The sequence below is a fragment of the Mytilus edulis genome, chromosome 1, assembly GCF_963676685.1.
Source record: "Mytilus edulis chromosome 1, xbMytEdul2.2, whole genome shotgun sequence".
Classification (NCBI taxonomy): domain Eukaryota; kingdom Metazoa; phylum Mollusca; class Bivalvia; order Mytilida; family Mytilidae; genus Mytilus; species Mytilus edulis.
The window spans coordinates 87,597,849-87,611,057 of record NC_092344.1 but is presented as its reverse complement, the minus strand read 5'-3'; the positions used below and the strand labels follow the sequence as shown (position 1 = coordinate 87,611,057).

The window sequence follows — 13,209 nt, the reverse complement described above, 5'->3', positions numbered from 1 at the left end:
TCGTAAAATATTTTCTTTTAAAACCGAGATTAAGCAGTTATTCTTTAAGCATCATCTGATTATAAATAAGTCGTTATAGATATATTTTAGAGGTAATTTATTAATATATGCAAAATCATAGAATTTTAGTGTCGTAAAGTATACGAAAAAAATCTGTGTGATTTTAACGTTTTAGAAAAGGAGATTTAAGTTGTAGACAATAAACTTGTTTTTCACGATTGTAGCGTGCCGGTTCGTGTAAAGTTTTGTTTATAGTTGCACTGCGTAGTTATAACTCTGACAAAGAACAAAGATGAAGATCGAAGAAGTGAAGAGTACCACGAAAACTCAACGAATTGCTACACACAGTCACATTAAAGGATTAGGTTTGGATGAAAATGGCTATGCAATTCAGAATGCAGCTGGTTTAGTCGGACAAGAACTTGCTCGAGAGGTATAAATTTCTAGAAAGTTCTAAACATTGTTTTCTGCTGATTAATTATAAGAATACCCAAATTTGAATTTTGAGAACAAAAACATAACACTTGAAAAACCAGTGAAATTCATCTAAATCTTTATTTTTATGCTATAGCCTTAGGTTGTGCTGGACATACACCTTATCACAATGTATTTAGAGATCTGTTCCGCTTGAACTTTTACAGGATTTTTTGTGATGTCCAGTAAAGGCAGACAAACTGTGATAAGGTGTATTGTCGATTTGTAACTAGAACTAACCTAGTAACTAGGTTGTTATACAGAACAGAACAGAACAGAACATATTTTATTTCCAATTAAGGGCCCACAAGGGGCATACAGAGCATACATGAATAAGGCAAAAGAATATTGATTTGCATAGATACATAGATACAAACAATTTTTTACATACAGTTACAATACAATTACTAACTCATATTCACTTTAATAAATTTACCAACAGCATTAAGGACCTGATTGTCTTCACAGTTTAATAAATAAATAAATTTATGCTGATTATCAAGTATAGAAAAATTCGGAATTCTTTGGCAAACAAAGTCAAAGAGAGCATCTCTATCCGATTTAAAATTTTCACAGTTAGTTAAAAAATGGATTTCATCTTCAACACAGCCAGAGGAGCATTTTTTGCAAATTCTTTCATTTCGTGGAATATTTGAAAAACGACCAACTTCAATTTGAAGCTTATGAGCAGAAATACGTAATTTGCATATAGATCTTCTAAAATCAAAGTTCTTAATTAAAGAGAGATAATTTTCATAACCAAAATTCTGCTTAAATTTCACATAATTAAACAGTTTTCCATCAGAAGCTTTATTTTGGCTAGCATACCAATTGCTAATATATTTAGTGTGAATTAATTTACTAGATATGTTCAAAAATTTATATTGTCCGAAATGTTTTACTTCTTGTTTAATTTCAAAAACTTCTAACACTTTTTTAACAAATGAGAACCAAGAAGTTATGTTAGATTTGTGAAGCTCTTGGCTGCATTTATAAGCATCTTTCAATAGACTGAATTCAGTTGTAAGATTTTATATGTATTGTACATGTATGAATATGAGACAGGTTTAAGACAGTCAGTAATATGAGGCAGGTATAACCTAAATATGGGCCGTTTGCTCAAAATGAAATTGTAATAAGATACAATGTTGGTATAAATATTATATCAAGCACATACAGTCAAACATTGGTAAAGCTGACCCTGAATTAACTGGTTTCCCCTCTATTCCAACTAAGAATTAAAGTACGATTTCCCCCCTTCAAAGTTTTTGTTTTTAATAGTCTACAATTTACAATGACAAATACTTTTACATGGAAAATATCTGATGACACAAGTCAATATCTCCCTTTCAAAATGGTAGCCTGTATAAACCACCACTGTCCAAACCAGCCCTTGCATTATCCCAAATCTGGCTGTTTTATACAGGTTTTACTCTAAAGTACAATTGTTTTTAGTACAATCAGTTTATCTCAGTCATATATGAAACCTCAAATTAAAAAAAATGATGTATATGACATTATGTTTTTTATAACTAAATGGAAAGTTTTCTTTATAAAACTTATGTACACATATACTTTTCTCTGAAGAAAATTCTTTTAAATCTTAGAAGAAGTTTACTTTTTTTTAATTGCTTGCTTCCAGGAATCAATATGCTGACATATTTTCCGTATGCAAGTGACCTTAGCACGACCCTTCTCTTAAAAATCAGGTGAACGCAATACGCATGTATCTGTCATGGAAATAAACTATTATCTGATGGTACTTGTTATACACGTGCTCAATATCCATGCTTCTTTGTTTACTATAAGGTGACAATCAAAACATGACAAACAATTAGCTGCCATATTTTCACATCATAACAGACAGAGAGAAAAAAGAAATCGACAATTATACGATATGTTTGCGTGAAAACCTGATAAAATCAATCACAGAAAACTAAGTTGATGATATACACATGAATTGGTTCAAGAATTGGATAAACATAATTTTTCACTAGTCACTCGTTTCATATGTCTTTAAAAAGTACATTATTTTAAATAAATCTTTTACTGTATATCTATATCTCTATTATGGAGAAGACGGAACTAAGTTGAAAAACTTGTGTCTAATCCATTTGTTTTGAACAATAAAATATGTTTAAACTATATACTTCCAGAGACAGAAATAGTGAATTATTATATATATATATATAATTTTATATATAGAGTCTATAAGAATCTACCAACCAGTTAACTTAAGGTGGCTCGGGACTATTCGACTGCGCATAATTTCACGCATGAATTACAAAAGTATTTGTCGTAAATTCGATCTATTTTTTTTAAATATTTTGATTGATTAGAAATGTTAAATCATTGTAGTTTTGTGAATAATAGAATATTTTCGTTATAATCCGTATTTGTTAGAGGGTCAAAAGTAAAATCACAAAAATACTGAACTTAGAGGAAGATCAATTGGGAAAGTCCATAATCACATGGCAAAATCAAATAACAAAACGCATCAAAAACGAATGGACAAGAACTGTCATATTCCTGACTTGGTACAGGCATTTTCAAATGTAGAAAATGGTGGATGATATGAATGATATTTTACCCATTTTCACCATTTTCCCGCCAAAATTTGGGTTTTAAGGCAAAATATATTTTTTTCCTTATCGGTGACCTATTTTTTTTATTTGCTCATTTCAGCTTTTTATATTTCAGTTTTGGACCAAGTGTTATAGAACGTTTTTTTGATAATTCGATAAAAATATGTCAACACCTCTATTTTCCCTATCATTTCATTGAAAAATGTTCCCTTTTACATACCTGTTTAAAAGTAAAATTTTGAGCTTAAATGGTCCGTGACCCCCTATTTTTTTTCGACCAATTTGATTCAATTTCGGTAAAAAATAAAATAACAAAAAATACGGCACTTCTGATAGAAACTTCGAAAAGGTCCCGAGCCACCTTAATAGGTATTGGATCATCAAAATTGACAATACTACACAAACAGGAAAAATTATATGAGTCTAAAAGATTGTGTAACAATACCGATAAATAAATACCTGTATTATTACTGATCTATTTTTACACCTTTTACATTATGTATCAGTATTGTTAAAACTTTTAACACTGAGGAAGGCCATTTGTTGAGCCGAAATATTTGCGATTATTGTATAATTTATATCATCTGTTTAGTTTTTCCATCTTTGTGCCATGATATTTCAACACTTTTTAGTGGGTTTTTTTTTCCATCTATTTATCGGTATTGTTACACAATCTTTTAGACTCATATAATTTTATATATATATATATATATTGTCTAACTGTTAAATTAGGTAAAAACTAGAGATACAAAATTATAACCATGTACTAAAATAATTAATAAAAATAAATAATGTAATAATATGTACGAAAGTTTCTGTAAGGGTTACCAAACAATCTAGTTACAAATCAGCCAGGTATGAATAAAACAGCATTTGTATTTATCAAATTTCTGTAACTTAAGGGAACAAACCCCACATGGGTACAATACATTGAATTATAGTCCAAATATGACATCTTGAAAGACCATTATGATTTTTGCTGTGAAATCTTCCTTTGTCATCATAAAGCTGAAGCCATTATTTTTCAGCCTGACTGAGAGGAATTTTTGTTGTTTGTAAGTCCTTGACAGAAAAAATGAAGTTTCATGAACTCTGATTTATATATGTTACATGCTTAGTTAGACCACTCAGCCATCGAGGTCTATTGAACAATTTATGTCTGATACTGCTTGTGAACCTAATGATTTTGTTAAAAAAAGGTCAATGATGAATATTAGTGTTTTAAAAATGATGTTATTTTATATTTAGGCAGCTGGTGTTGTTGTAGAACTTATTAGATCCAAAAAGATGGCAGGTAGAGCTGTATTGTTGGCAGGTCCTCCAGGAACAGGCAAGGTAATGTAAACTCTCTTCTTGTGTTAATGATAAGATAATGTTTTAAAGAAAGGGAGATAACAAACAGTGTTATGCACCTTTTACTTTATATTCCATCCTTTCAAGTCAAAACATCATAATTTGGCAAATTGCTTTTTAAATTACTAGAGGTATAAAATTCCAAGTAAAAAAGATATTTTACAGTTAAATAAGCTCCTACTCTATTAAATGATCACCCATGATAATGCCCTCCTGATAACTCTTTGGGATATCAGACAAATGATCGTTTAACACTTTAACGTCTAAATGTGTTGATGAAAAAAAAAAGGGAAACATTGTCACTTTCCAGACTATTTTAATCTTGAGTTGTAATTATTACCTTTAGACTGCCATAGCATTAGCTGTTGCCCAGGAACTAGGATCAAAAGTCCCTTTCTGTCCTATGGTTGGTAGTGAAGTATACTCAACTGAGATTAAAAAGACTGAAGTATTGATGGAGAACTTTAGACGAGCTATTGGACTCAGAATCAAAGAAACAAAAGAAGTCTATGAAGGAGAAGTGACTGAGATGTCTCCAGTTGAAACAGAAAATCCCATGGGAGGTATGTTTTATATGCCACCAAATGGCAATAGAAAGTTTTTTAACGATTCTTTATTAAACATACTTTAATAGTTCAAAGTTATAATACTGTATTGGGAAACATGCTGATTGATGCAATGTAAATTTTCTGTCTTTTCTATAAAAGTTAAGTCAAACAATGTAGTTTACCAATGTTACATGACATAAAAGAGGTGTTAAGGGTAACCATGAGTGATAAACAATCTTGACACAAGTTAAATACATGTAGTTGGTTGAGGGGGAGCTCTTTGTAGATACATAAAGTAAAAATAGTGTCAAGGCTTTTTGAAAAAAGTTTATTTGGATAATTAAAAGTAGAATGGGTGCAAATGATTGGATATTAAGATTAATTTGCAAGCATACACAACCATTGTATAAACTTTGTTGTTGACTATAAAATTGTCAACAATAGTTTTGCAATTATTCTGACTGATGAATAGTGAAAATTATTATTTTATGATATACATGTGTCTTTGTAGGATATGGCAAGACAGTTAGCCATGTTGTAATTGGTTTGAAAACAGCCAAAGGAACAAAACAACTTAAGTTAGACCCATCTATATATGAAAGTCTACAGAAAGAGAAAGTAGAAGTTGGTGATGTTATTTACATAGAGGCTAACAGTGGTGCAGTCAAGGTAACTAGGAGCTGTAAAATAACAGTTTTAGAATGAATAAGAATGTCTAACAAGTAGTTTAACTTTTACAAGTTCCAAGGCTGTCAGATTTTGATTATAGAATTTGAATTGTAAGATGGCCAAACAATTTGATAGCTTTGCTTACATATCAATTGTATGTTTTCACTTTTTAGTATGAGAATATGAAGAGAAGAAGATTTTCAGTTACAGTTCTTATCTTGTTTCAATTTATAGGTAACCTTATAAGGTAAAATTAAAAAAAGATAGAAGTCAATCATGTTTTACATTACACCTTATCACTATTTGTCCGCCATTACTGGACATCACACAGGTTCCCATAAAATTTGACGTCATAATACAAAATATCTGACGCCACAATGGAAAAGTGATTGTTGTATGACGTCAATAGTTTGAGCGGGACATATTCTGGGGTCAGCCTGGATTAGCGATAAGGTGTATTGCAGACATAAGGAGCATCATTTCACATAGAAAAAGTAAAAATGTGTTGGGGGAAATATTCTATGTTACAGCATCAGAACAACACAAGATATTCAAAATAGAAATTTGTGTCTTCACTCTTACATCAAATCAAATATTTATGTCTATTGAATTCCTATTGAAATATTTTCAGAGACAAGGAAGATCTGATTCCTATGCCACAGAGTTTGATTTAGAGGCTGAGGAGTATGTACCACTCCCTAAAGGTGATGTTCACAAAAAGAAAGAAGTCATACAAGATGTTACACTCCATGATTTAGACATAGCTAATGCTCGACCACAGGTAATGTCCCTGGATAAGTATAAAGTTTGTTTGAAATATGTAAACTGCCCAACAGTCAACACTTGGGGGTTGACATAGCCAGCCATTTTGTGTCCTAAATTTAACTAGCAGTTGCAATTGGGTATTGAATTTCATTGCATAAAACAGTCAAATGTCTGCAGAAGATTGATTTCCTTTCTTGAAGGCACTCCATAAAGTGCTAGCTGTTTTGAGAATCAAATGACAGTTATTTTTGAGATTGCAAAGAAATACAAATGTCACGACAGAAAATTCATAAAATGTATAATATGATTGGAGTTATCATATTTTAAAGGTATCACAGAAAAGAAAAACTGTTTACATGATATGCAAATACCTTCATTACAGATTACTAAGTTTTAATAGATTTGATGTTTTACAATATGCCAGTGATTTTCTAGCTTGAGGGTCAGCTCCAGTGAATTATAGGAAAAGAAAATTAAGTTTAGTGTCAAGTTTAACAGATTTCATTGATAATTTTCCCAATAATATTCTGTAAAACAGTAGATAAAACAGTTATACTGTATGCATACAAAATTTTGAAAATGGACACAAACACCAATCAATTAATTATAGACTGTTCTTTGTTTTTATGCAGGGAGGACAAGATATTATGTCAATGATGGGTCAGTTAATGAAACCAAAGAAAACAGAAATTACAGGTATAATTTGTCATTTATCACTTTTTTTTTTTCATAATTGTAATTGAAAACAACTGCATTTGACACTCATCATAATATGGGAAAGAGCATGATCCCAAAAAGCAAATATGTCAATGTGAAAGGTTTGCTTCTAATGGTTTGAGGACCAAATTTTGTTTAAAATTTCTTTTTGTAATTTTGATAATTATAAAAAGTATGTGCCCATAATATATTTCTGAAGCAAGGGTTGTTTTCTTTTAAAGAGACTTACATAGGACCAATCTTTGCCCATGATACACAGGACCATTCTGTTTACATGATACAATGACAATTGTCTGATACAAAAAAACCTAAAATAATGTTCTTCTATGGGATTTAAACTTCCTTGGGCACTTCCTATTAAAATGCAGTATTCCATTAGTTACTTCTTTTTCATCAAATGATGAGGTCTTGCGCTTAGTCTCATTGAAGGGAGCCAATAAATGAAAAGCTACAACTCATATCTTCATGATAATTTGGCATTGTATAAATTTTATCACATACATAAACTGTCTTTTTCTCTCTGCGCTGATATTGACATTAACTATTATTCTTTACAGATAAGTTGAGAAAAGAAATCAACAAAGTAGTAAACAAATATATAGACCAGGGTATAGCTGAACTTGTGCCAGGAGTATTATTTATAGATGAAGTACATATGTTAGATATAGAATGTTTTACTTACCTTCACAGAGCTTTGGAATCAACCATAGCACCAATTGTTATATTTGCAACAAACCGAGGGAAATGTACAATCAGGTAGGTAAATGCTGATATTGTTAAATAAAAAAGAATCTTCAAAAAAATGTCCTCAAGTTCTTAATTTTAGAAGAAATTACTGATCCTATTACAGGTAAAAGCTCTTGTTTGAATTAATCCATAAGAAATTTTATTAGTTACATAGTGTACTAGTGACCTAATATGATATATCTTAGGTCAGTAAATTCCATATGCTGTGAGAGTGAAAATTGTATCCCCATATGGAATTTACCGACCCCATATATCACTCTCACCCCATATGGCAGTTACGGACCCCATGTATATCGTATTAGGTATCTAGCACACTATGTTACTACAGTGACTTGACTGTTAGTGTTGCTCTCCACCAATTGCAACTCATTCAAAATTTTGACAAAATTGCAATTTGTTTTATATAATCAAATTGTTCAACTGGTCAGAAATTTGAACCAACTGCTGTAGAAAACCACAGCCAAGTCATGAAAGTGCAAGGTGATAAAATAAAACATACTTAGAATCCTATAAGACTTTAACTCCACTTTAATGATGTTGTGACAAAATTAGTTTATCAGTTTGTATAGTTATATTATAGTCATTTCCATGCTGAAGGGGAACTGTTTATTTTGAATTGCTATTAAATTGTCCAAACTAAGCTTTCATATAGTTTTTTCTTTCTAAAAGTATTCTAATAGTTTGGACAATTTTATAGCAATTCAAAATAAACAGTTCCTCTTCAGCATGGAAATGACTATAATATAACTATACAAACTGATAAACTAATTTTGTCACAACATCATTAAAGTGGAGTTAAAGTCTTATAGGATTGTAAGTATATTTTATTTTATCACCTTGCACTTTCACATTTTGACTGAACAATTTGTTCAATATTCTGACCAGTTGAACAATTTGGTTTAATAAAACAAATTGCAATTTGGTCAAAATTTTGAATGAGTTGCAATTGGTGGAGAGCTACACTGACAGTCTAGTCACTGTAATAATCTTGCAAACTTTATGATTGACATGTATCTCAAAGTTTATTTACAACTACGTAAAATGCTTTTATTTATGTAAGTTTTTGTTTTTAAATAGGCAATAGCACAAACCCAAGTTTAAAAAAGTAAACCAACTATTTTTGGCATACATTACTGTAAGATAACATCAAATGTCTAAACTCATTATGATTACTTATATTTACAGAGGAACTGAAGATATTGTTGCACCTCATGGCATTCCTCTGGATTTATTGGACAGAGTGATGATTATCAGAACATTACCATACTCAGAGGAAGAAATGGTTCAGGTTGGTTTTGAAAATGCAACTTGTACTGATGTGCACATGTCATACACCAAGAGAAAACATTTCGATCTCATAATGCCTTTATTTCATCAAATAAATTGACACAAAAGTTTTAAAAAATTAAGTGAACTTCGCACAATTTATATACAGAAAAACATCTTGCTTCAACGACTGTAAAATATTTCATCTGACAGTCTTCCCATTCTTTGCCTTCCCTAACATCTTTTTAAAAAATACACAATAATTAGAGTTTGATGGTATAGACTCAAATTTTTACGTAATCATTTTCACTTTAATTTTTTCTGAATAACAAAACTTTGCTTGAAAATGGTTCTTTTCCTCATTTTTAAAATTATTTAAGTTCACATTAATAGTCGTCATAAAAAAATAACTTTTTACATAAATTACTTTCACTGTACATGTATATCTTCAAAGTTGTACTTAATCTGTGGTAAAATGTATAGTGATTTTTTTTTTTCCAAAATTTCTTCAAAACAAAAAATTGAAGAGAATGTGAATCAACTGTTAGAGCTTGTAAGAGCACATTCTTTGTTGAATGAGGTTGAATTGGAACTGAAATCTTTTTTTTTCAGCAGATATTGATACTGCTTCAGTAAAAATATTCCAAAAGTAAACTTGAACATATTTTAGTGCATATCACTGAAGAGGGACACTTTCAGAATTCTTATAAATTAATTATATATGTGTTTAACTTCTTTTCTTATTTAGTGAAAAATGATGTCATATGATATATTATTTATACAATGTATTAGAGAACAAAAAAAATCATCTATAACAACATTTTTATGTCTTGTAGATCTTAAAGATTAGAGCAACAACAGAAAACATTACATTAGATGAAGATTCAGCACTGTCGTTAGGAAAGATTGGAGTACAGACAACATTAAGGTATGATACACTAGCTATATAAAGGCTAACAAGCATTAATATGACAAGGATACTTTTATGAAAAGAGTTTACAGCCTGTATTATTCAGTCTTATTCTTAAAATAACTCGCATTATGTGAAAACTGATCAAAGGTTATATTTATCTCACCAATATATAAAGATGAAAGTTCAAGCTTGATTAAAAATATAGATTTTCAGGTTTTTCAAATGAAGATATTGAAAACATAAGCAACAAAGAAGCTAAAAAGTTCTCACACTGTGAATCAAATCATCATTTTTAAGCCATCATAAGTGATTTCCAAAGGGGCTTGGAAGAACAATGTAGACATAGAAAATTCAAATACATATATTGACATTGTGGACACTATTAAATTACACAAGTACACACCCGTGATATCGCGGATCCGTGACTGAATTAAAGTATATAACTATGCCTAAGCCTTATTTTAGTAATTGGTATTGTCATCTGATAAAGTCATGTCGATTATAAGATACACAGCTTTCAAATCTTTCTGTTTGAACCCGTCAACCTGGAACTTATCAATTATTGGAAATATTAATTATTTGGAAAACAAAAGGTCCAGGCTATCCAGGAATGGGGTATTTTTTAATCAACAGCATTGTCCTATATTAGTTATCTTAGAAAGTCTTGCCGATTGCTGAATAAAGCTACAATAGGGAACAATTTGACAATGATTGAATTTAGTAGTGTCAGCCCTTTAATTATGACCCGTGTATATAGCAAAATCCTAAATACACCGTTTGGTGGTGCGCCTGTCAAATGCGGAACGTACAGATAAGGTAATAGCTAACAGGTGAATATACTATTGGTATCGGTATCGGATTAGACCCGGAACTTGTTAATTATTGGCAATATTAATTATGTGGAAAACAAAAGGGTCTAGAGTGGTGTAATTTTTAATCTACACCATTGTCCTATATTAGTTATATATAGAGTTGAATTCTTTGATTTGTCGTTTTTACCCGATGACGACTGACAAATTGGACCTCGTAATTTTAGTATTATAGATAATGGAAAATATCTAAAAATTAAATTAAAAAAATGAAAAAGTTGTAAGATATAAAACTGCTCTGGTCACTTTCAAAATTAACATTCATTTGTTTGCGTGGTTTACTGAAAATAATTATATATGAACAGATCTGCAGAGTTTTATGATAATTTACTTAAATATGTTGAAGATTTATTGACGTATGTGTTTTATTAATAGGTACTCTGTGCAGCTACTGACACCATCAAATCTCTTAGCAAGAATCAATGGAAAAGATGCCATTTCAAAAGAGGAGATAGAAGAAATCAATAAACTATTTTATGATGCTAAGGCATCAGCCAAAATACTAGCAGAACAAGAAGACAAATATATGAAATAAACTAAATGATACCTGAGATGAAAACTGAATATTGTTTAAAACAAAGTAAAAGAATCATCACTATTGAAATGCAGCTATAGAACCCTACAATAGAAAATTAAGACAAATATATGAAATAAATTTATATTTACTTGACATATTTGATATAAGTAAAGTTGTAAGACAAGATTCAAAAAGGTTTTCTGATTTTAATGTGTTTTAGGGTTGCTGTTTCGTTTTCATTATTTATTCATTTTTAAACAGTTCAGCATAGAAATTTATCAGCTAAGTGTTGAAAAATGTATTAAAATTTTGTGCAATGTATCATTGACAACATGGCAAATAAGTATTTTCTACATAAGAAGTGTTAGAACATTTACATTAAGATCTGATCAATGTGTTCTTGTTTTATTGAAATTGTTATGGACATTGTAAATAGTCATTTATTTTTGTCTTTATATTTGTTTTGTAAAAATTTATGATGACCAATAAATATGAAAAAAAATCACTTATTTATTTTTAAAATACATGTATTGGCCCTTATAAAATATAAGAGAACAACCTCAGTAAAAATCATCATAATCAGCGATACTGCTTTGTCAGTGTAAGATCCAGGAAGCAGAAATCTGCCATATAACATTAAACACACCAAGAGTGTTACACTGTAGATATATGTCCCACTATTGCATGAGTGTACCCCTAGTTTTTGGTGGGGTTCATGTTGTTTATTCTTTAGTTTTGTATGTTGTGTCATGTTTACTATTGTTTTTCTGTTTGTCTTTTTCATTTTTAGCCTTGGCGTTGTCAGTTTGTTTTAGATTTACAAGTTTGACTATCCCTTTGGTATCTTTCGTCCCTCTTTTATTACCACTGGGTCGATGTCTCTGCTGGTGGACATTTTGTCCCCGAGGACATCATTCGCCCAGTAGCAAAACTACAATTGCATGAACTTACGAATATCAAACAGGAAACTGGCTCGGACGTCGCTCAGTATAAAAAGGTCCGAAACAGACGTCACCATGGACACGGTGTCGTCTGATATGGCAGGTGTCCTCTCATCACCAGACATGACAAATATCTCAAACACGACTCATTCAGATCGTCGTCCTAGTGACAATAGCAATATTACACATATACAGCCATGTTCAGTTCTCCTTAAAGACATTTTGGTTTTTGATGACACAGTACAACACTGTCGCATTTCAAAATGTGAGACCAAAGGCTGCAAAACTTGTGCTATTTTAATTACAGATGCTGAGTTCACTAGCAATTTGACCAAGAAGTCATATTTTACCAGAGGTTACGATGATCTGAATTGTAAATCGATAAATGTGGTCTACGGATTAGAGTGCAACCTTTGCGGATTGATATACGTCGGTGAAACGAAAGGAAGGCTAAACAAACGTATGTGCGGTCATAGATCAGACATTAACCTCAATGCTAACGACATTCTATACCAGTATTTCAATCAGCCCGATCATTCCATCGTTTCTATGACAGTTCGCATTATCGAAAAGATATACCATAGCTCTAACAATCCTAATCTTTCAACGACTCTCCGTAGACAAAAAGAAGACTACTGGATTAGACAATTGGGAACTGCAACACCTTATGGCTGCAATGACAAAATTGATGGTATAGGTATTCTATCTAGTCCTTCATGTAACTCGGTGAATGTGATGAATATTTTCAACTCGACTCCTCGACGTAGACGCAGTCATGGTCATCGTCATTATACATCACCTTCTCTGCATGATGTCTCTATTAATGACTTGCTGCCATTCATACA

The 13,209-nt window shown here is 31.1% G+C and overlaps 1 protein-coding gene across 1 annotated transcript; it reads left to right on the top strand.

The window, feature by feature from the left end:
• The first annotated feature begins 2 nt into the window (after positions 1 to 2).
• LOC139493728 (ruvB-like 1) lies at positions 3 to 11,895 on the top strand. The gene is made up of 10 exons (XM_071282043.1): positions 3 to 433; positions 4,308 to 4,394; positions 4,759 to 4,975; positions 5,472 to 5,629; positions 6,261 to 6,410; positions 7,027 to 7,090; positions 7,669 to 7,867; positions 9,044 to 9,146; positions 9,961 to 10,052; positions 11,282 to 11,895. Exons 1-10 carry the CDS (start codon positions 293 to 295, stop codon positions 11,439 to 11,441), a joined length of 1,371 nt encoding a protein of 456 aa, XP_071138144.1. The 5' UTR covers positions 3 to 292; the 3' UTR covers positions 11,442 to 11,895.
• Positions 11,896 to 13,209: the final 1,314 nt, after the last annotated feature.

Coding starts and splice junctions, on each gene's coding strand:
- LOC139493728 (XM_071282043.1), top strand. CDS start 293: ATGAAGATCGAAGAAGTGAAGAGTACCACGAAAACTCAACGAATTGCT. Junction 434..4,307: donor GACAAGAACTTGCTCGAGAG/GTATAAATTTCT, acceptor TTTTATATTTAG/GCAGCTGGTGTTGTTGTAGA. Junction 6,411..7,026: donor TAGCTAATGCTCGACCACAG/GTAATGTCCCTG, acceptor GTTTTTATGCAG/GGAGGACAAGATATTATGTC.